Source organism: Parasteatoda tepidariorum, chromosome 10 (genome assembly GCF_043381705.1).
Source record: "Parasteatoda tepidariorum isolate YZ-2023 chromosome 10, CAS_Ptep_4.0, whole genome shotgun sequence".
Classification (NCBI taxonomy): Eukaryota; Metazoa; Arthropoda; class Arachnida; order Araneae; family Theridiidae; genus Parasteatoda; species Parasteatoda tepidariorum.
The window spans coordinates 71608079-71633250 of record NC_092213.1 but is presented as its reverse complement, the minus strand read 5'-3'; the positions used below and the strand labels follow the sequence as shown (position 1 = coordinate 71633250).

General features: G+C 31.2%; 2 protein-coding genes across 2 annotated transcripts in view; both read right to left on the bottom strand.

Moving 5' to 3' along the window:
• Window positions 1-5474, bottom strand: part of LOC107442790 (uncharacterized protein CG3556) — a 7692-nt gene extending 2218 nt beyond the window's left edge. The window contains exons 1-4 of the mRNA XM_043055313.2: window positions 5272-5474; window positions 4580-4772; window positions 3103-3274; window positions 1676-1797 (exon numbers count right to left, since the gene is read on the bottom strand). Of these exons, the coding sequence (XP_042911247.1) occupies window positions 1676-1797; window positions 3103-3274; window positions 4580-4772; window positions 5272-5430 (646 nt within the window). The 5' untranslated portion in view covers window positions 5431-5474. The remainder of the gene's footprint in view (window positions 1-1675; window positions 1798-3102; window positions 3275-4579; window positions 4773-5271) is intronic.
• A 927-nt stretch (window positions 5475-6401) lies between these two features.
• LOC122272138 (uncharacterized) lies at window positions 6402-22902 on the bottom strand. The gene is made up of 8 exons (XM_043055314.2): window positions 22748-22902; window positions 19453-19610; window positions 19167-19356; window positions 16809-16928; window positions 14125-14338; window positions 12406-12656; window positions 8895-9073; window positions 6402-6437 (listed from the first exon to the last, which is right to left on the bottom strand). Exons 1-8 carry the CDS (start codon window positions 22827-22829, stop codon window positions 6402-6404), a joined length of 1230 nt encoding a protein of 409 aa, XP_042911248.1. The 5' UTR covers window positions 22830-22902.
• Window positions 22903-25172: the final 2270 nt, after the last annotated feature.

Here is a 25172-nt window from a genome sequence, read left to right as displayed (position 1 = left end):
ATACTTAGTTTTTATATTTGCGTTCTTACTATGAATATATATATTATTTGAAATATTTTGAGTGTCTCCCAACGATAATTTAAAGTAACACATTCATACTCGTTAGCAGCGACATTTAATTAATAATTAACAACTATGGGTTTTCAGCCCCTACTCGTTATCGAATCCAAACCCCGTAATAGCATTGTTTCGAACAACATTCGCGGAACAGCATTTACAATACGTTAACGAATTTCGATTCGGTTTTCTGAATCAAAATGCAGTTTTTTTAAACCAAAATATATAGAAACAGTATTTTCTTGGCAAGTTCAGTATTTTTTTTCTCAAAAGAGAAACATTAATATCTATATTAATTATTCCGTATATTATTTTTTATTCTCTCAATAGTTTTGGAGGTCTAAAGTGCTAGTAAACACGAAATGGCGGGTAGTTTTTAGATATGCACGTTCATATTGCCTCGACAAGAGTACTTAAATACCTTGCTTCAGTAATTGATGAGTGAACGCAGCGCGCATGGGTCGCGAAGCAACCCGAAAGGAACTACAATATAACTGCAAATTTGAATTTTCAGGTAGTAGCCAGAGGCCGGTAGATTTTAAGAACTTAGTAGCCACTTTTTCCTCAAACTTAACGAATCTTTGACCGATATCAATAGCATACCTGCCAACTTTTAATCCTTTCCATTATAATTTTTCCCAGTGGTATTAAAATGGAATTGAAACTTCCATTTTAAGCAAACAAATACATTATATTTGAGAAAACTTAAGTTGACAACTATGATAGTAACGCATATTAACATATGTGCTTAATTTTTGTAAGAATAGTGGAGATCAAAATCATATAAAAATTAAATTTGTAAAAGAAAAAATAGTATATATTTACTACCACTTTAAATATGAAAATAAAATCTTCCGCAAAATCCGGAAGAGTTGGCAGGTATGCAATTGATCCAGGTCCTTTTTATTTAATAGCCACTTTTTGTAAGCTTTTTTTTTGTTCATTAAATTAGATATTTTCGAAAAAAAATTCTTATTATAAATAACCTGTAATTACAGAAAGCTTATTCCAAAATTAAAATAATATAAATTTGCGATAAAATTTAGTTAAACATACTGATTTTAAAGAACCTTATATAAAAATGTTTGGGTTGGCAAATTACATTTTATGTATACATTACAACTTTGAAATATGTGAAGTGTTAAAGAATTATTCTTCCACATAAATGTCTCCACTCCAAATTGATGATTACTGATAGATATTTTAATGAAAATTTCTATTTCTAGTCTTTTTCTTCGTTGAACTATTTTTATCATAGAGCGATTTTAAATAAAAGTAACCGGTTGTTTATTTAATTTAAATCTCCACTTATTTTTGTTGACCCGCCACTTGTCGAGTGGTTGCTTTTAGAGAAACTACGAAATTTGTCAGGAAGTTGGTGAGCAGTAGCTGGCAGGGGTCGGTGGTTTTCCGTGATTTGCAGTTAGAATTTTTTTTTTAATGTATCAGTGGATCTTTCGATGGTGTGTTTTAGATGGGAATGATTTAGATTATTTAACGTACACCGTAGAACAAAATTTTAATTAATCGATGATCATTAATCTGAGTCCTTTCCAAGTCGTAAACTTTCAGAAATTTTTCAATGCAAAAAACTTAAAAATAATACAAAATGGATTACCTTTTATACATCTGCTAATGCTGTGAGAAGCGTTGCCATTGTAACAAAACCAGAACAGTCCTGCTTCTGAATCATTAGTTACTTCATCGATTTGATACACATACATATTTCTGCTCTTAAACCTGAAATTTAAAAGAGAAAAATATAAATTGACTGAAAAATATGTTCTTCTTTCAGGTCATATCTCTGTTGTCAGGCAATACTCAAATTTAAGAAAATTTCCCTTTTTTCTGTTATTTAATGGAGAGAGAGAGAGAAAGAGAGAGAGATTAACAAAAAATAAGTTCTCATACAGATATATCTTTTTTTTGTAAAATAGTGTATAGTGGTATAGTTAAAATAGCAAATATATATAAGTGGTATAACAAATAGCGTATAACAAATATATAGAGGTATAACAAATAGCGTAGCTTATAGTGGTATATTTAAAATAACAAGAATTTATTTTTTTGGCTGTTGATTTAATATAATTAGATTCATATTGCTGCCGACCAAATGTGCAGTTGTCAGGGAGCTGACCTCACTTCAGCAAGGTACTGGGTTCAAACCCCGGACAAGGCATAGCTGTTTTGACTGTGAGAGCCTAATATGATGCTGCTAAATGAGTGGCCATTAATCTGCCCTAAAGATACCTGGCTGATGATTATCAATCGGATGCTCATTGAATAATTAAAAGGTTACTCAGGTAGTTTATAACTAGTATTTGTGATATTATCAATTTTACCCTTAAAGTACGAGATATTATAAAATTAATATTAGTCGTCATTTTTTAAAACATAAAGAAGTGGTAAATAAGCTTTGAAATTTTTCGTCGCATTTTAACCCATTATTAATGTCTAGTAACAAAAAGCGGTTTTTATATGAAAGCCACTTACATAGAAAATATGGTAGCAATTGTTTTGTTCTTAAAATTTCTTTCAATTTTGCTAAATATATCTTAGACCAGTAAGACCACTGCTTGTAAAAGATTTATTTGAAACTTATTGAACCTTCTCATTGTCCTTGAAAACAAAAGGCCACGATTTTTTGGAAACTTTTTTTCATGAGCACGCATTAAGCAACAAATCGCTCATGAGTTACAATCTACTAAAAAAAACACGCTTTTAGAACTAAGAACAGGTGTAAATAGAAAAATACACATTGTTTTAGCAGCAATACTTGCACAACTCATAATTCTACTTGAAGGTAATCATCGTTTAAGCAAACGAAAGCATTTCTTATGCATTTTGCTTAGCAATGAAAACTTTAAACCCTCTTTACGCAAAAATTGAGTTTTTGATTTATGCCACTATCATCTTTTCGCCCATCAGCGAAATGATTGGAATTTTTTGTACATAAGATGTAGCAGCTCTCTTATCTTTTCCTGCCTGCTACGCGTGCTGTACTAGTAATAACCATAAGAAATGTTCTGAAAACATTTGTCTTACGTGAATTTGTAGTCCTTAGATGCTGCCAGCTCCATTACATTATAGGCTGTGCAGTTTACGGGCGCCAGTAATGAGATGGTATGAATCACATCTTTCTTGTCCCCCATGTAAAGAGAATATTGAATGCGCATCGTCTGACCTTCATAGTAGCTCATTTCGGAGGTAAAACTATCTAGATTAATCATTTAAAACATGAGAAAACCATAAATAATCAAAAATATACATACAATGTACTGCGACCATGGAGCAAACTTGGAGAGGTGGTTGAGCGTACTGAAATATGTATTTTAGTATAAAAATAGAAGGTCTAAAGTGACCTGTTAAGGTATGCACACAAAACGTAACAGTGGAGGAAAATTTTGTTTGTTTACAAAATTAACGCTAAGTGCTTATTTGCAGGGATACAGTATTCGCAATGAATGTTCAAAATGATGACTATCAACCAATCTGGGAGCGTTGTAGAAGGGATGGGTAGGAATCGTTAATACATCAGAACTCTGTTCGCTTCTGCCTACTGCATAACCAGGTAATCACATCTGTAGTTCGTATTACTGTCAGTTGTCGCAATTTTGAATTGAGATAGAAATTTAGAATACTGTATTGCTGCAAAGAAGCACTTTGCTGATATTGTAAATCAATGCATTTTCCCTTCCGTTGTCAATTTTGTGTTCATGCTTAACGCTTCACTTTAGCCTCTATATTCCTAAACAAAAATGCAGGTTTTAAAACTCTCCTCCACTCCGCCAAGTTGGCTCCATAATTGTAGAATCAAGCGGCATAAATAACGTCTGATTTTCAAATTCTCCCTATATCACAAAACTGTCGCTGCAGCAGCTGTTTTGGGTGTTCAATTTTTTTAAAAAAAATTTTGCTTTGTTGCGCAAAAACTTCTGGACTAAGAAATTTAAAATTATTAAGTTCAAAACTTAACAAATACCGGTTTCGAAATGTGCTTCTCTCCAACCTGAGCTTGTTACGTTGTCTTTACTGCCTATAAATAACAAGATCTAGGCAAATATTTATTTAAAAAAAAAGTTAATATGCTCCTTCAATCATCTTAAAAAAAAAGATTATTTTTCTGAATCAGACTTTAACTATAATCACACAATATATAAAATATTTTATGTACGGTAAACGTGACTAGTTATATTAAATCATATATTTTTTGTGACGCGCCCTTCATTAAGCCTAGAATCTAAAAAAATTTAAATAATTATAGGCAATAATTACAATTTCCATTTTTCATTCTATATTCTACAATACGTAACTTAATCAGAAAAAGCAATTGAATATTGAAAAACACAAACTTAATTTTTTTCTGAAATTTTGATGAATCTATGAAATTTTTAAATTGCTATATATGGTAAGTATTTTTAGAACATAAAAGAATAATAGAAATAATTTAAAATCTAGTAGCAAAATTATAAGAGATTTAAAGTTATTACGTAATGTAGGACAAAAACACTCATTAGATTACCGTATCCTTTCCTTTTTGGATTTAAAGAGCAATTAATTTTGGAAATATCCGAGAGGCTTTTAGCATTTAGAACGGGCAGGACTAAATAACTTGCGAGAAGGTCATGTGGCATTTTAAGTTGCTGCATTAGGTACTGGATAGTTGCATTGGTATTCCAGTCTGTTGCATTTTCTTGGCCACTTGAAATAAGAGCCTGAAACATGAAATTAATACATTATGTATGAAGTGAAAATTAATAAATTTTAATGACGAACTGTTTCTTTTAGATCTAAATAACTGCAAATAAGCGCAAACTACTTTTAACGCAGGTTGGAAGTTATGCCGCGATTGAAAGACTTTACCTTTAACACAGAAAAAGACACCAGTGTTCAATGCTGTATTTTTTATTATTTTTTTATTTCTTGTCAAATTACATTAAACCTTTTAACCATCAAGATAAACTTTTAACAATGTTCTAAAATTATTTTGCCCCTTCCTTTGAAATTCTTAGTAACACGTTTCTTGATTTCAAGTTTTTATTCCTAAGTACATGAAGCATGTCATTTGCTTACTTTTTCAACTTTAAATTTACCAACCTTACTTTATTGTTATTTCATTAGTTCTGATCGATATAATTTTTATTTATATATTTAATTGTTTACATAATAAAATACATATATCTACTGTCATAACTTAAATAAATATCTTCTAACCTGAGTTATTAAAGATGTTGTATGAAAATTCCCGAAACTGCCATCTGCAAGCTGCATTTTCTTGAAACGTTGTAGTGTATTTTCATACTTAGTTTTTATATTTGCGTTCTTACTATGACTGAAAAACATTGTTTGAATTTCATAGCAAGACAAAGCCATCACAGCAATCGCTTGATAATCTGAAAAATATCATTGATTATTTTTAAGACATCAATATGTTGTATTTTAAAGCATGGTCGGAAAATGTAAACGAATAAGTTAAAAACAAAGATCTAATTAGGCTTTGTAATACTAATATTTATTAAGCGGAAATTCCAGATTAATACAAATCTATGCCAATCAGTAAAAAAATGAATATTTCTCGCATTCTAATGATTCCTAGAAGGAATTAATTTATTTTATACTATAGAGGCAGTGTAACGAATAATTTCAGGTTATGTGCTTTAAATTTTTACTCATCATTTTGTCTTAGACGCTTTTTTGGAAAACGGACGAAGTCACAATATAGAAAAATGGCACTGTTGATCAAGTTAAAATTCAATTCCTTAAGTACTGTACCATTGAAAAATCAACGTAAGCGACTAAGTCAAAAATGTGATTTTTACACATTTGACCTTTTTTGATGATAAATAACGCATCTCAAAAAATTCTTCTTTCCCAAATCAATTCTTATTAACTTTCTTAAATTCTTCTTTAACGTTGGTAGTATTTGAAAGGGAAAGAAAAAAAAGTTGTTAAGACTCTTTTTTCAAAATATACCTTAAACACCTAATTTCAAAAAATATAGAAAAAAATTAGCCATCTAAATGTTAACACTTTTAGATGTGGCGGAGCATGATGCAAAGGCACAAGCAGCGCTGTCTGTATAGATAGAAAATATTAAGCTATTCTATTGAGCAATAATGACACTAACTAAACTAAAGAAGTTATTATTCAATAGAAACTGAGGAATAAAGTTACCCCCCTTTACAAACCACCCAGAAATGCTCTTAAAAAAGTACAGCTTACGACTGTCAGAAATAATAACGCAAAAAATATTGAGACTTAAACGCAAAACTTAACTTTACTTAACTCAAAAAATACAAATGTAGCATGAGATGCTTGAGTGGATCTAAGATATTTAAGCTTTGCTAGTTCCAAGTCTGCAATCGGTTTCTTTCTACAAGCTACAATTTTTATGTAATATAATATTACATATTGACTCCACTTCTCTGGTACGTAAGGAGCGGTAGAAAAAATCGATAGTGCCTTTCAGTTTATGATGCGTTACGTTAAAGTTTTTTGACGGCGAAAACGACTGTTGTAAATTGCCTTAAGGCATTAAATACATAATTGAGGCGGAAATTCGAAAAAGCCACCAATACAAAAGAACACATGATCTAAACATCAATAAGTGCAAAATATTTAAATAAAAAAAATCAATGCAATATTCTAAAACATAAGCAGGAGATAATAGTTATATCCCTAACATCCTAAACAACATGGCTTAAAATTATTTATTTCCTGTCACTTAATGTCAGTATCAATGAAGTTTATGATGATCATTAAAAAATTGAAGTGTCTACTGACGCAATTAAAAGACAATCCATATTTGATGAACAACCTATGTATTGAGGCTCCAAAAAATGCATTCAGAATAAATGCAACGAAATCAAAAAAAAAAAACAAAAAAAAATTAAATCAACTTAACACTATCATAGTAATTACTGTAACGAATCAAGCTATAATTAGAAACAGTTCCCTTATTATAAAAAAAAACACATTTATTCCACATCAACGCATAAAGTAACAAAATGAAAGTAGCCGTAAACAGGTGAGTAATAGCCTTACAAACAAATATCGAAAAACCCGTAACGGATTAGTATAAACCTCAAATTCGAAAAACAAAAACTATCTCCTCAAAAATCAACAATTCTCTGATGTTCCATCAAAATCTCGTGCCTTTTTTTTTAAATTTATCTTTTTATATGTTTTTTCTTCTTTTATTCATGCTTTTGTTAGTCAGATATTTTTAATATGTTTAGACTATTTTTTTAATATTTTCAGACTTTATACTACCTTTTAAAAAAAGGAAAGCTCTTGTACATCGTAGAATTAACAATATGTTGTTTAAAAATCTCCCTTACAGAGAGATCAATCAGATCATCAACATAATGAATGTCTGCTTTTGATTAAATTACTTTCCAAGGAAATAGAAAGATGTCATTTTTATAATGTTACCCAAGCAAGGGAAAGGAGATCGAAACCCAAAGAACTAGAGACCAATTAGTCTCTTTACTGCACTCTAAAAAATTCTTGAAAAATTAATCCTAACTACACACTAACCCTACTTAAACAACTTGCCAAACATACAGAATGGATTTGTGAAAACCTTTCGACTTTAAAATAGCTATACGGAATAATTAATTGAATAGAAGTTTCGAGTGAATTGAATAGTGTCAACAATTATTTTTATAGAAATAGCTGTTAATCAGCATGAATTTTTAGCTCAAATAGCCTTTCATCCCTTCAGTGGGTCGATAAATGAGTACCAAGCATGCTTGGGAACTAAACACTGGGGGTTCCGCGTTCGGCTGACCACCTGACCGGAACATCTGCTCCTGCACCCCAGAGCCCAAGGTCAAGAAAACTGAGATGGGCACAGTAGGAATTGGCCCTCTAGGGCTGTCGCGCCGCTGAGTTTAGTTTAGTTTTATTTTTTAATTAGTTCGAATTCAGCAGGTAAGTTTAATCTGTCAAATCAACAATGTTGACAGCAAATTAAAAGAGCTCTCTGTCCTCTAAACCCTCTCATGCGTTAGGTCGATTCTTACTTATTATGTTTTACCTGTTCTCCGTAATCTCAGATAAATTACAAAAAAATAGAGTCTTTCCAGAACAAAGCTCCTTGAAAATAATCTTATCCTTTATATTCTAATACTTATACATATACATAATCAATCACTCAGTATATTCATATGAAACACCTAACGGAGGAGAGATCTCAATGCTCCTACCATTAACGAAAATAATGGCTAAATTTGTCAGTGAATGCATTAGAAGCTAACCACTAAGGCATTTTTAACACTAGATTGCCTAAGGAAGTCATTTTGATTGCTTTTAATTTCAATTAGAAAAACAATGATTTATATAATAGCACAATTTCTTAGAATTTTATACAACATATAATTTTTTTATTGTTAATATTTACTAATAACTTCTTATATAACTGTAAATAATATAAAAAAATATTAAATTAATTTTAAACAAATTTCTTTACACATTATTTATTATTTTAGAATCCAGTCATTTTGACTGCTTTTGGGCAATATAGATATATACTAAGTTTCAGTCTGTCTAGTGTTAATATCGAGATTATCAAAGAATAANTCGAAGACAGAAAAAAGTTCATTATATCCAACTTCCTCACTTTTTTGGTTCACTATATCCACTAAAAATAGCATTATACGTGTATAGCAGGGCACGTGACTGATCATTTCGTTCACTATATCCGGGAGTTCACTATAAGCCGTGTTCACTATAGCGGGGTTCGACTCTAGTTATTTTGTTAGTTCTGATCGATATAATTTTATTAATATATTTAATTGTATCTACTCTCATAACTTAAATAAATATCTTCTAACCTGAGTTATTAAAGATGTTGTATGAAAATTCCCGAAACTGCCATCTGCAAGCTGCATTTTCTTGAAACGTTGTAATGTATTTTTATACTTAGTTTTTATATTTGCGTTCTTACTATGACTGAAAAACATTCTTTGACTTTCATAGCAAGACAAAGCCATCACAGCAATTGCTTGATAATCTGAAAAATATAATTGATTATTTTTAAGACATCAATATGTTATATTTTAAAACATGGTCGGAAAATATAAACGAATAAGTTAAAAAAAAAGATCTAATAAGCTTTGTAATACTAATATTTATTAAGTGGAAATTCCAGATTAATACAAATCTATGCTGACGAGTAAAAAAAATAAATATTTTATGCATTCTAATGATTCCTAAGAGGAATTAATTTAATTTATACTATAGAGGTAGTGTAACGAATTATTTCAGGTTATGTGCTTTAACTTTTTAGTTTTTACACATCATTTTGTCTTAGACGTTTTTTTGGAAAACGGACAAAGTCAGAATATAGAAAAATGGCACTGTTGATCAAGTTAAAATTCAATTCCTTAACTACTGTACCATTGAAAAATCAACGTAAACGACTAAGTCAAAAATGTGATTTTTACACATTTGGCCTTTTTCGATGATAAATAACGCATCTCAAAAAATTATTCTTTCCAAAATTAATTTTTATTAGCTTTCTTAAATTCTTCTTTAATGTCGGTAGTATTTGAGAGGGAAAGAAGAAAAAAATTTCAAGCCTCTTTTCTCAAAATATACCTTAAACACTTAATTTTAAAAAATATGGATAAGCAATTAGCCATCTAAATGTTAACACATTTAAACGTGACAGAACATGTTGCAGAGGCGGAATCAGCGCTGTCTGTGTAAATAGAAAATAAGCTATTCTATAGTGCAATGATGACACAGACGAATTTTTTTTTAATGGCGAGCACTTGGGATGTATTGCTCCATTGGCCTCTAATGCCAGAACTGCTACTCTCTTCCCAGTGGGCACCCAGTTACCCAGTGGGCACCTGTGGCGAAGCCACGGTGTTGTAGCAGCGTCGCACAACCACAAATCCGTTTATAGGGCGGGTCACATTCACACACAAAGGAGAAAGGACATAGAACACAGAGGGAGAGAGAGAGAAAGAAACATCCATGCCCTGAGCAGGATTCGAACCCGCAACCATCGGCTCCGCAGTCAGGCACGCTAACCACTCGGCCGTCTGGTCGGCACACTGACGAAACCAAAGAAATTAATACTCAATTGTAATAGAAGAATAAAGCTAACCAGCCTTTACAAACCACCCAGAAATGTTTTTACAGAACTACAACTTTAAGACAGTTTAGAAACTATTGTTGTCAGAAATAATAACGAAAACATATTGAGACTTAACGCAAAAAATACTTATGTTGCTTACGCAAAACTACTACTAACGCAAAAAATGTTATGTTACGTTGACGTTTGAGCGGATCTTAGATATTTACGCTTTGCTAGTTTCAAATCTGTAATCGACTTCTTTCTACAAGCTACAGTTTCTTCGTAATATAATATTATATATTGACCCCACTTCTCTGGTACGTAAGGAGTTATAGGAAAAATTGATAGGGGATTCCGTTTCATGATGAGTTACATTGTCAAAGTCATGTGTTTTTGACTGCAAAAAACGTCTGTTGAAAATTGCCCTAGCCTATTAAAGACATAATTAAGGCGAAAATTCGAAAAAGCCACCAACATAAAAGAACACATGACCCAAACATCAAAATTGTGCAAAATATTCAAATTAAGAAAAATAATAATAAACAGGAGGAAATAGCTATATCCGTAACATCCTAAACAACATGGCTTAAAATTATAAATTCCCTGTCACTTAATGTCAGTATCAGTAAAGTTTATGAAGATCATTAAAAAATTGAAGTGTCTACTGACGCAATGAAAAGACAATCCGTATTTGATGAACAACCTATTGAGACTCCAAAAAATGCATTCAGAATAAATACAACGAAATCAAAGAAAATTGAAACCCACTTAACATTATGAAAGTAAGCACCTCTCAAAAAGGGAAAGCTCTTGCACATCATAAAATTAACAATATGCCTGCTTTTGATTCAATTACTTTCCAAAGAAATGGAAACACGTAATTTCATTTTTATATTATAACCCAAGCAAGGGAAAAAAGATCAAAATCCAAAGAACTAGAGACCAATCAGTCTCTTTACTGCACTCTCAAAAATTCTTGAAAAAAATAATCCTAACTGTACGCTTACAGAATGGATTTCCAAAATCATTTCGACTGTAAAATAACTGTTCAGAATATTTTTTTTGAAGTAACTCGTAATTAGAGTTAATTTTTAGCTCAAATATATTTTAATGACATTCCAATTCAGCAGTTAGGTTTAATCTGTCAAATCAACAGTGTTGTCAACAGATTAAAAGAGCTCTCTGTCCCCTTAACCCTCTCATTTGTAAGGCCGATTCTTACTTATTATGTTTTCCCTGTTCTCCATAATCTCAGATAAATGAAAAAAGTAGAATCTTTCCAGAGCAAAGCTCCCAGAAATAAATCTTATCCTTTACATTCTGATATTCATACAAATACATAATCACTCAGTATATTCGTATGAAACACTTAACAGAGGAGAGATCTCAATGCTCCTACCATTAACAAAAATAAATGCAACATTTTTCAGTGAATGCATTAGAAACTAACCATTTAGGCATTTTTAACATCGAGATTATCAAAGAATAATGTTAAGGGATGGGGTTCTAGCTTTTCTACATCGTTCAATATNAAATGTACAAACACAGTATCTAATAGAGTTTTATTTTAATTAACAGAAAATTACTTTTATGGGGGTCGATGGAGATTTCGAAAAATTATGTAGGGGTCGACGATCAAAAAAGTTTGGCAACCCCTGCCTTAAACACTTGCTTTTAAAAAATATGGAGAAAAATTAGCCATCTAAATGTTAACACTTTTAGATGTGACGGAGCATGATGCAGAGGCGCAAGCAGCGCTGTCAGTATAAATAGAAAATATTAAGCTATTCTATAGAGCAATTATGACACTAACGAAACTAAAGAGGTTAATACTCAATAGTAATACACTCCTCAAAAGTGAAATTGCAACACCAAGAAATAATGCACGTAGCGACGCGCTACGTGCATTATTTCTTGGTGTTGCAATTTCACTTTTGAGGAGTGTAGAAGAATAAAGCTAACCAGCTTTTACAAACTACCCAGAAATGTTCTTACAGAACTACAGCTTTAAGACAGTTTAGAAACTATTGTTGTCAGAAATAATAACGCAAACATATTTAGACTTAACGCAAAAAATACAGTTTAGCTTTTAGACTTCTACAGATATTAGTTAGATAACTTAGATAAATGAGTCAATGTCCTATATAAACAGAATGCTTAGTAAAAGAAAATTTGCAGGTGTGTAAATAAAAATAACTCTCAATAAAATCACCGATTCGACTTTCGAAAGAAAAGGATTAAGATTGTTTGTAAATTACCTTTAAAGAACTCGTAGAAAGTATTATTGATGCTCAGAATTTTATCCAGGTCTTGTTCAGCATCAAGTGGCCAGGTCTGATTTGCATTGCAATGGCTTAAATAAGTTATGGGGTGCGTAAAGTTGTTTGACGATTCGATTTCTTCCTTGAGGAGTTCTATCAAATTTTGTCCAAAAAAATGACGAGGATTGTGACAAGTTATCAATAAACCATTAATAAGCATACTTAGAAACTCGCTTGACAAGGAATTTCTGTAAAACAATTTTACAATGGAAATAATAAAAAATATAATAAAAATAAGAAATATATTACTATATAAAATATACATAAAATATAGATACATTTATAAAAATAAATTTTGATAATTGGTATGGTAAAAAATTAAAATTGCTATTAAATACAAATCTTTCTACCTTGCTTTTGTATACAGTACGAGTTAATGATTTTACAGACTAGAGTAAACTTAATAGTTAACGTTTTTTTATGATGAGTTTTATAAGACATAAAACAAAAGTAAAAAGCATGAGACTGCAAGCTTATTAAAAAAATATACTACTAAGGGACTCACTCACATACATAGATTCTAGCCTAGATAAAAACCATATGTTCTTAAAAAAATATTTAATCTATAATTTCTTTTATTTAAAATAAAAGTAGAAAACTTCTAATAAGCTATTGAGTTTACATTTATACAAATTATAATATATGAAGAGAAAGTGACACAATTGTAATGAAACTCCATAAACAAAAAAAAAAAGAAAAACGAAAGGTTTTTATGACGAAAGGTCCTATGAGACATAAAACAAAAAATAGCATGTGATTGCAAGCTTACTAAAAAAAATTACTACTAAGAGATTCGCAATCCATACATAGATTCTAGTCTAGATGAAAACTTCTAATAAGCTATTGAGTTTACATTTATACAAATTATAATATATGAAAAGAAAGTGACGCAATCGTAATAAAACTCCATAAACCAAAAAGAAACATATTTTACATTTTATTAAGAAAAAGAAGTACAATAATTATTAATATTTTCAAAATTTTTATTATAGTTCAAGCTCGTTTTCTCTTATTAATATTTGGAAACATGACTGAGTTTATTAAATATACTTTAACTTCTATTTTAAAATATCACAGAAAATCTGAAGAAAATACTTAGACTTCACAAAAATATCTGAATTTCGATTATTTTGATTCTAAATACTGCAAAATCAAATTTTTTTGAAATTCTTATAATTTTTTACAGAAAAGAACTATTGTTTTAAGACCCAACGTGAGAAACGGTGAGTGAATATATGGTCAATAGATGAATCTTTGGGGAGTTTTTAACTTGACTTCAGGTAACCTAAGATTTGAAAAATTCGATTGTAAAATTTCTTTTTAACGATACCTTGCATATTCTCGATGTTTCACACTCGAAGATTATTTATTACGAAAGAAATTTTACTTAATTAGACAATTCAGTGCTTGCTCTGTAGCCTGAAGCATCTTAAACGATACACATAGAGACGCTCTATAAATTGAATCCTTATTTAATATGCAGTTCTTATTCATATTTACAAAAAAATCTTGCCGTAACACATTCTGGAAAAAAAAACTTTTATTTCTACTAGATGACTAAAACTAATGAAGAGTAGATATTATGTTCTCAACAAGAACTTTGAATATTTATAAAAGTACAATTAGCAACTAGAATCAGATAAAATGAATTGATACTTCGATACGGCAACAGATGCTAAGAGCTTTGCTTGTTTTGCCATTAGTTCTTCTTCTAGGTGTGTACCATCAAATCTGCCATATCCTGCTAGGTATAACGCAGAGATCATTCTGGGTGTACTCTCTCGCCATCCCCATGAAGAAGAGCGTTTACTTTTTATCCATGTTACCTCCTTATCAAGTGCATCTGCAACACCTTGTACGGTACGTATGCGTGTTTTCAAATTAAATAAAAGCAAATATTAAACGAAAATGCTAATTATAAATACCATGACTGCATATTCTACGCTTCTGAGAACTTTCCGTGATAGTGATAAAATGTTTTTTAAAAAATGATAAATATTTTCCCCCGGTACTCAGTTAAGCTAGGAAACTTTCGGAAAATGAATCAGCTAAACATTCGCAGAGGATTAAAAAAAAAAAAAAAAAAAAAAAAAAAAAAAAAAAAAAAAAAAAAAAAAAAAANATATCCCACCGTACAACAAACGACATAAATTTGAGTTTACGACTAACGTTCAACTCCGTAGCCTTGTTATTTTGAGTCCGAAAACAAAGAAAGTCCTTTTATTTTTGAATTTGGCTTCGTGGACGAGTTTTTATAGAACAAACCAGCATTTGCGTAACATGGAGAGGAAAACCTCCTACGGCAAAGGGTCTTGAACCCATGAATCGTCTACCAATGGGGATATTTTACGTCAGCACTGTGGTTAGCTTGAGGCTGGTGTGGAATTAACATCGACCAATCATCGTTGGGATTCAAACCCAGTTTATTTCATTGGTAGACGAACGATCTATCCCTTGAGCCACCACGGTTCAGAAAACAATATTATTATATTACAATCGTAGTGGAACAGCCGACCCAAATTTTTGGGTTTACAACTACTAGTGTTCAACTCCGTAGCCTTGTAATTTTGAACCCAATCCAGAAGGCAATGGAAGTTCAAGTATTGGGAGAAACTTCCGTTTGTGGAGCACTTTTTGATGGAAACCAGCATCTGAGTTGCATGGAGAGGAAAACCTCCCGCAGTTAGTCTGACGGGAAGAGCAGTCTAACCCATAATCCGTCACCCAATGAGGATATTTTAAGTCAGCACTGTGGTCGGTGCAAGCCGGATGCGGAATTCGTATAGATCAGCCGATGCTGGGATTTGAATCCGGTTTACCTCATTAGAAGGCCATCACTGTTCTCTGAGAACAATAAAAGAGTTTCCACTCCAATGCGAAAGCATGCGAAAAAAAAGGACTCACTATTTTTCTCAAAGCGAGGAAAAGTGCGACGCTTTTTTCCGCCTAAATGTATACAAAGCCCTACTGTGGTAACAATCTTAACTACTAAATTTGCTACAAACCTAAATTTAAGCATTTTATATAGTATAATATGTATGGTTAAGCCTTAATTGCGCACAGGGGAAAATACAAAAAAGAACCTGCTTAGCTAGCTACTTCCAGGCACTGCTGTTTTATTATTTTTTTCAACTTATTACTCTATTCTTATCAGGACTGATCGTAAAGACACACTGAAGTCAAGCAGCACTGGCTGCGGTCAGTAAACGAGTAGGTGACCACTTTGGTCAGCTTACATAGTGAAAGAGGGTGCGCGATATCTGTTTATTTAAAAACTTTTTATAAACTTGTGCACTCAGACAGAAAATAAACTAAAAATATCCTTTCGGAAAAAACCTGAAACTTTCTTAAAAAAAATGACTTCAGATTTAACCCTTTAACGGGCCCTTTATTTCTAGTAAAGGTAAATTAAAGTATTTTTGGAATTGAAATTGTTTTAAGAACAGTAACTGATATAAAAAAAAACTCATTAAGTTTATAAAAATGCCATTTTTTTGGTGGTAAATAGATTTAACATGACCTATTAGGAACTTTTATACGTTTTTTAAAAGTGACAAATGGTTACCAATTTTATTGAAACTCACTTCAAGAAAGCTGAAGTTATTGAAAAATGGAAACCTAAATTAAATGCGGTAAAACGTGGTGGTAAGTATACTTACGACAGCCTTCAAAACTGCACACCCGAATAAGGTAAGACCAAGTACTTGTATAAATGCAACAAAGAATAAATTCCCCAATTAAATAAACCAATAATTAATTAAATACAATAATTAATAATAATTACAACAGTAATTGATAATTAATTAAACCAAAAGAAATTAATGAGGACTAGAAATAAGTGAATTAATGGTATAAAATTATGCAAACCTTTATAAGGACAGAGGAAAAGTTATTATTATTTCAAAATTATTGTAGTGATTGTGGGGAACGTTAATTATAGTCGATATGAAAATATTTTATATCAGGTCTATGCAACTTAAATAGTAAGTAGTGGAGGAATGCATTTGTCGATAAACATTTTTTAAAACCATGAATTAAAACATTTTTAAACGTCAGCAAAATAATGTCCGCAACTATATAAAGGCTAATTTCAAACTGTAGAATAGTTTATGCTCTTAATCAAACAATGTACCTGCTAAACAAAATCTTGGGCCTTCTAACAAAGGTTCTTTTAACGTAATTTTCCCCACTTACGAATGATAACAAAATATTGAAACAAGCGTGTTCGTTTAGAAACTTCAGATCTTTTCTTCGTAATAAAATTATGGCATGGTTTTTTAAACAAAATTTAAATAGAAAAAGAAATTATGAAGATGCTAAAACTGTAGTTGTATTCTTACCACATCCAAGTTCATCAGCTCCGTCTTCACAATCTTTCATCCCGTCACATACGCCAGCCTTCCGAATACAAATATCTCCGGAGCAATGGAAACTGTCACCATCGACACAATTGATATATTCTTCAAAAAATATATAATTAGGTATATATAGTATATATATGAAAAAGTCTTTGTTATAAAGAAAGAAAAATATATAATGCAAGAAAGCCTTATTGTGCGACAGAAATTGGTCACAAAGAAATTGAAAAATTAAGATATTAGTAACTAGTCTATAATTCAGTTTTGTTTGTCAAAGCTATTGTTGTTGTTGTAATAATCCATTAACACAAGGGGTGCGATTGTGTTTGTTTTCCAGTAGCGCCATCTATGGCCAAGAATTTGACTTCTGCTACGCCCATACGTCACACCCAATTATAGGGCAGACCCATTCATTCATTCCTTCATCCACAGATCATCATTTTGACCTGAACCAGACAACTATCAATTTCCAATTCAGAACTCCCAGAGGAATAATTTGTTATGGGAACGTGGAGGACTTTCTGACCCGATAGAGTTAACGCGCATCAGTCACCATTTACTACAAGGGGAGTCTTCGGTCGGCTCGATTCGAACTCCTGTACTCACGAACGAGAGTCCTGCGCCCTGCCAGATAGGCTGTCCCGGCCATTTAAGATATTTCATAAATTATTATAAAATCATGGCAGAAAACTAGATACAACTAATCCAAAATTAAATACTTGATTAGATGAGTATTTCACAGCTTTTATTGCTGGAAATAAATTACAAACAAAGCAATTTTGCTTCACTCTTTTATTAACATTTTTTCACGGAACATGAAAATATTGAAAATCAGCTTATAACCGCCCCTCAGAGAACCCAACACACAATGAATGTTTTGAGATAAATGATTATATCATAAAATTATATTTAAAAATAAACTAAGCACAAAAAAGTACTGTAAAAAGAGCCAATCATTAAAAATATGGAATATGTATATTTAACAGCTATTATATTTTTTATTTTAATTTTATAACTGTCGTTGAAAAGCCGGTCCATTTTTGAGTTTACGACTACTTATGTTCAATTCCGTAGTCTTATAATTTCGAACCCAATCCAGACGACAAGGGAACTCCTGGATCAAGCATTGAGAGTAATTTGCCTTCGTGGAGGACTTTTTGATGGAACTTACCCACATTTGCGTTGCATTGCATGGGGAGGAAAACCACGAACCCCCCCCACTGTTATATTGACGGCAAAGGGAGTCTAATCCATGATCCTTCTACCACTGAGGATATTTTACGTCAGCACTGTGGTCGGTGCAAGCCGAATGCGGAATTCGTAACAGCCAGGCATCGTAGGGATTCGAACAGGGGTCACCACATTGGAAGGCGAACGCTCTATGCCCTGAGCCAACATGGTGCTAACAACTATTATATTTTATTTTATAACCGCAGTTGAACAGCAGACCCAATTTTTAAGTTTACGTCTACTAATGTGCAACTCCATAGCCTTGTAATTTTCCACCCAATCCAGAAGACAAGGAAATTCCAGGATCAAGTATTTGGAGAAATTTGCCTTCGTGGAGGACTTTTTGTTGGAACAAACTCGAATTTGTGTTACATGGAGAGGAAGACCACCAGAACCTCCCATTAATTTTTTAAAAACGAAACATGATTTTATATTTTATGGATTCCAAGGGGGAATCTGTATAGGAATACATTTTTTTAAACTTATTTCTTTAAACGACAAGTATGTTTATCGAATTTGTTCAACAAATTAATTTGTTATTAAAAATTCCGAAAATAAAACAAAATTTCTAAAGATATAGCAGTGTTAAAATTAATATAAATTAAAACTCCTTTTTATGCAAATATGATTTTTTTCAACGATTACTATGTAAATTAATTTTGCAACATTTCATGCATTTTAAAGTTTCATGCATTTAAATTAAAATTTAAGGCATTTTAAATTTAAAAAATTATATGTTTTCTTACATACTTTAATGAAATTTAAGGTTGCTTTGAAATTTCAATTTCCTCGAAATGTACTTAAAAGTCGTTGCTTTTTCAGTTTGTTTTTGTTCTTTTTACTCGTTTATTTTTGAACTCATAACATTTTACTCGTTACTCATTATTCAACGTACTCGAACTTGTTCTCGTTATATTTTCAAAGTAATGTTCTCATGTATTGGAAAAACATACGTGAAAGCGTGAATTCCGCACAGTAAAGTGAATAGTTTTGCACTCGAATAAGTAAGTTAAAACAAGAAACGAAAATGTTATTTGAAGTTTGATCCAAAAAGAGCTAATTCTTCTCAAGTTTTCGTAAAAATGACATCAGATGTTATTAAATACTTACTCTGTTGCAAACGTAAAATGAAACTCGCGTTGTACCCATCTGGAAAATTACCAGCCAATACTGTAAAATCAATCTGGATAAGAGTTGCTGTAGTTTTAACCTCTTGCAAAACTGAGCGAGACCAGTAAGGCCAGTACCTTACCCCCCGCTCATCTTCGAGTTTTAAAGTAAGGTTGCCTTCGGAAAGAAGTTAAAAAAGAAATTTTTTTTGAAACTTTTCGCAGGCCACTAAATTATTTTCATTTATTTATCAAAGGGCTATTCTATATCCGTAAAAATCACTTACCTTGTCCATTAATTTCAATTCATCGAGTTGAATGTAAAATTGATTATTTGAAGGATTTTTTACGGTCCAGCACTTATGATATACTCCACTTCCTTGCACTATGTAAAAATCCGAAATAGCTGCATTCATCGATTTTTCCAAACAACCATAGCTCAAATCTACAATGAATAGCGTTTTTATTTACAGAAGTATTATAGAAATTTAATAATTCAAATAGTAAAAGTGGCTGAAATATATATATATATATGTATATATATGTATGCGCGCATATTTCACCTCGTCTCACAAAAATCGGCAGGTCTGTACAGCGCGCCGTTCAGTCACACTGACTTCTTTCACGTGGAGTGTTTGCGTGCGTTCGTCGAAAACAGAAAATGTGTGAGACCACGGAGCAGCGAATCTGTATCAATTTTTGCTTCAAGCTCGGTAAAACGGGCACCGAAACCTACGAGATGATGAAAACAGCATCTGGAGATGAAGCGATGAGTCGTGCTCGGGTTTTCGAGCGGTTCCGGCGATTCAAGGAGGGTTGTAAATCAGTGGACAAAACACGTAGCACATCCTCCCTACTCGCCGGACATGTCACCTCCAGATTTCTTCCTCTTTCTCAAGATCAAGAACACCTTAAAAGGACACCTTATATATATATATACACCAATTAGTATACCAATTAGACACCCATACGAATAAGGAAATCTTAGGTCCTAATCTACGCCACATCTTTCGTACTTGTGAGAGTCGTGCAGGAAACATCATTCGCAACAGTCCCGTGCAAGATACCACAAAATTCAAAAGGATTCTGGCTTCGAGAAAGGCGTAATTGTTGGATATCATGGAAGTCGCTGATCCTTGAGGGATATATATCCAGTAAGTTAAAATTGTTTAAATCAATAATGTCTTCTTGTAATTACATAGTGGAATGTGAGTGGTGATTGTCTAAATGTGCTTCGATCCAGCAGACCCGCAAAAATAACGAGTTCTGTCCAAAGAGATTCAGGAAAACCGCACTAAACTAAAACCCCACATACTCGAGGAGTTACAACAAGTATCCGAGGAGTTACAACAAGTAACTTAATATACTAAACACTTTTAAGAAGTTACACAGTATTGTATCTTGTGAAAAGTTATTTTGCTCAAATAAAAATATAAATACGTAAATAAATGTCAGTTTAAAACTTTAAAAGTATACTTTTCATGCTTTATAAATCATTTCAACTCTTATAATCTCAACTTTATCTCCCACTCCACAAAATTGGATGTAAGCAAGAGAAAAAAAGGAATCCTTTAAACACACATATACAAAAAGGAAAGATAAAGGGTATATGATAAACACAGCTCTGACTATTATAAATGATTTCATTTTCTGACTTGCTATTAATTCCTGTCTGAGGGTAGTAAATGAAGTTATTATTTGAAAGCAGTTAAAATATTACAAAATGCCACTTGTTTAGATATAGCAAAGTGTTAATTTCCTTCTTTGCCCCCCCCCCTTTCTCTCAGAGTTGAGCTCTCTTACTCATCTTTAATTAATAAAAAGTTTTCCACCTTTATTTTGTTACGAATATATATATATATAAATACAGAACCGGTCAAAAGTTTTGACTTGTATTTTTTTCAAAACTTTCAAAAATACTTATTATATTTCTAGCTTAAACATGTAATTTATCAAAAATGAACATGAACAAACTTCCCAAAATCCTATTTCCATTTAAAACTGTTCATTATTTTTTCATTTTGTATCTATTCTATAGTTGATAACGAAATGAACGAAAGTGCGTGTAAATACTTAATCTAAAAAAAGTGTAATTTATTGAAAAAATTCCACTAATTTTTAGTTTATAAACCATTTACTTTTCATTTTCGTATTTAAGGTTCCTTATAATTTGATTTCATGTACATAACACATTTAAAGTATCGATATAACCCTTATGAAAATTTAAGGTATATTATATACCTCGATTTTTTCATAAGGGAATAGCCTTAATTTGTCAGGATGACTTGGACATTTTAAAAACAAAGGTTAAGATTTTTTTATATAATTTATTACAGAAATATGGATCAGAGAACAAGAAACACGTGCAGTAATTATTGCACTTCATGGAGGAGGCTATAAAATGAACAAATTGCCCATGAAAACTAATATTTCCTAGACCACTGTTGTCAGAACTTTGCAAAAGAAGGAAGAAACTGACCAAAATAAGACCACCAACGATCAGGGAGACCTATAATAATAACCAAACGTGAGGATAAATTTATTTGCATTCAAAGTAAGCGGCAGCGGACTCGAACTCCGTGAGAAATTGAATGTTACTAGACAGAAACTGTTAAACATGGTGGAGATTCAGTTACAGTTTGAGGATGCTTTACCGGCGACAAAGTTGGAAATCTTGTAAGAATAGAAGGCATTGTTGAAAAAAAATATTACCATAAGAATAGAAGGAATATTTTTTTGCAGCGTTACGATTTTTTATGTGGACAGAGAATCGTTATTATATATATATATACAGAGGGAGAGAAAGATAAAAACACAAGAAAACAAGAAAAGATAAAACAAAAAAGTCAAATGAAAAAAAATTAAACAAATCAGAGGTTTATATAAGTAGAGAAATAAAATTATTTGAAATTTCAAAAGATAAGAAAACAGAAAAATAACAACGAAAAGATATAATCTCATCATCAGCTCACACTATTATAACTGTAAAAATAATGCTTTCTAATATTGTGTTAATAAAGCCAAATGTAGGATTAACACATAAATTTTCACCTTCAAAACCAACAAAAATAAGCACTTCCTCAATTTTGAAAACTCCGTGAGTATGTACGTACATAAGAATATGTATACGTGCTAATACGCGATGCAATATAAGTGTACGGAATTGTGATCACGTAAGTGTAATCCTGGGCCACTAGAGTCACAAAGGCTTGTTTACTGTATCATTCCAAGATGGGTGAAATGTAAATCAGGCTTTATGTGTGATCACGGTGCTGAAGGGGTTAAAAACCTGATAGATTTATTTTTTCGTTTTATTAATTTAGCACACGTATGAAAAGGGGGACAGATTTTTTCTCTTCTTAAAATATTAAAATTTATTTTTCTCAAAATCTTAATTCAAATGAAAACTATCAGATTTTTAAAACGAATGAGAAATATTTTTAAAATCATAGTGTATATGGACGACTTAAATTAATAACAAATTTTTAATAACTACCATTACTTTAAAATATAAGAATAAAATGTATTTGCAATTGCGGATAAGAAATTAAGATAATTTTCGAAATAAAAATTTTAACTTACAAATTTGGCAGAGCAGAACTTCCAAAATAAAAATGTGAAAAGTTAACATTTCAAACGCACGCGCTCTTCGACTAATTTCCATCTCAATTTTGAAGCTCGCCCCAAACTTTCCGCTTTTATAAAGGAAACGTTTGGTCTCATTAATTTATTTCAAAGTTATGTTGAAACAAACTGACGTTTATATGTATAGCAATCAATCAGATTTGTCAACAGAAAATGTTTGTTTGAAATCAGTAATTGAATGAAACATACTGCAGAAAACAGAGACGGGATTAATAAAGTTAGAAAACTAATCAAGAAAAAAAGACCCATCTAGGGTATTAGGTTTGCAAGATTCTATCGAAAAGGAAAAAAAAAGTCTTGACATAATATAACACAATTTCCTACTGTTGTGTATTTAATCAAGTAGCTTCACTTTTCCAACTACTGCATTTTCGAAATTAAACAAACTAAATGATGAAATCACTCTGAAATTTGATATTATTTTGGTAAGCAATGGAAAAAAAAGGGATTTGAGACTAAAATTTAAACATGAAAACATGAAAGGGCGCAAAAAAAAAAAAAGAATTCTTAAACAACGATTTCATTCATTTTGAAAAGTTAGTTTATAAGACAAGGAAGTTGCTTCCATCATTTTTATCGTCTCGGACTCTTGAAATCATATTTTAATGATAGACATTTGCGAAGGGAAAACTCCCTTAATTTGTCATTGACCGCTGGCAAGTTTAACCACGTCAATCTTATCTTTATTATAAATTGGACAGAAAAACACATAAATACAGCTCCAATAATTAATAAAGAGTTAAATATCTGTGCAATCTTTTTTACTCAAGTGACTTAGTTGTATAATAGGTATATTTCTTCTTTTATTTTATCATAAAAATCTACTCAGTCAAAATGGCTCATTTAAATTATTTTTTGTATATTCTGGGAATAATTTTTTTGCAAATGTGTAATTAATAAATTTTTTTCATTATATATCTTTAAATTTTTTTTCGTTTTTTTGACATAATATTTAAACATTTCATTTCTTCAATATATTTTATTTTTATTTATTTATTGAAAAATCAAAAAAACGTTTTAGTTCGTGTAACTAGGTTACTTGTTTTTAAAGTGAAACTTTCTTAAAACCTTCAAAAAGAATAGAATATGAATTTTCTGATAAACCTTCTAAAGCTATGAAATCTTAAAGAATGCTATAAAAGAAGGACGTATTTAAGGATGCGATAAAATAAATAAATATTGCTAAAGGAATCCCTATAGAATCACGATAAAAATGCACAGATTTAATAATTATTTGACATTTATCTACGGATTCGATTTGCGACCTACATTCAAATATAATATATTTAAATATTTATTTAAATGTAATCAGATAATTTAAAAAAAATATTTCATATAAAGACTACTTGCAGTGCACAGAAAGATTTTTTAAAAAAATCACTTAAAAAAGGAAAATAAATTTTATTATTTTAAGAAGAGAAAAAAATTCAGCATATTTCATATGTGTGCTAAATTTAACTTCACTTCATATTTTTCTATCAGGTTTTAACCCTTCAGCAACGTGATCACGCATACGTGAACGTTCGATTTACACTACACGGATAACGGTATCATATATAAAACAAGCCTTAGTGACTCTAGCGACTCAATGACGTAAACGTGACAAGGCATGGACGTGATCTCAATTCCGTGCACTTGTACTACACCTCGTATTAGTACGTATACGCATTCTTATGTTCGTATAATTTGCGTGTTAATCCTTAATTAGGGCATAATTTGTGTGTTAATCCTTAATTTTGCTCTTTTTACAATGCTAGAAAGCACTATTGTTTACAGATATAATCGTGTGAGTTGATGATGAGATTATATCTTTTCGTTGCTATTTTTCTGTTGTTTTTTTTTTACTTTTTTAAATATTTAATAATTCTACCTCTTTTTATTTAAAATTCTATTAAAATTCTTTTTTCCTTTTACTTTTTTTAAAATCTTTTCTTTATCGATATATATACTTAATCTAACGGTTGTAAATATCTTGCAAACACTAAATGGTAGCGAGATAACCGAATATCCTGTCACTTAAGTGCAAAGTGCCGTGACTGGAGTCCTCTCTATCAGTTAATTTGAATAAAAGTGTTGGTTTTAAGAAAAACTAAAACTTTAATATATCTACATAATAATATCTAATCTGCATAACATCTAATCTACATATCTAATCTACATCTAATCTAACCTACATAAATATCTACATTTACTCTCAAAATTGATTATATACCCTTTCAACGTCTATTTTAAAAAATAGAAAAAAGGAGTTTCGCATTTTTAAGATAGAAAATAATCTTTAACTCAGTGGATAAAGAATCGGATATCAAAGATAAATCGGAAATCTTTTGGAGATATCTTCAGAGGGAGGCATTGGCCCACA

Excerpts from the sequence above, each read along its gene's own strand:
- LOC122272138 (XM_043055314.2), bottom strand. The coding sequence starts at position 22,829 with ATGGAAATTAGTCGAAGAGCGCGTGCGTTTGAAATGTTAACTTTTCAC. Across the intron at positions 16,929-19,166 it reads CATTTTACGTTTGCAACAGA|AATATATCAATTGTGTCGAT; the intron begins GTAAGTATTTAA and ends TATTTTTTGAAG. Across the intron at positions 14,339-16,808 it reads AGCTGATGAACTTGGATGTG|GCATACGTACCGTACAAGGT; the intron begins GTAAGAATACAA and ends ATTTGAAAACAC.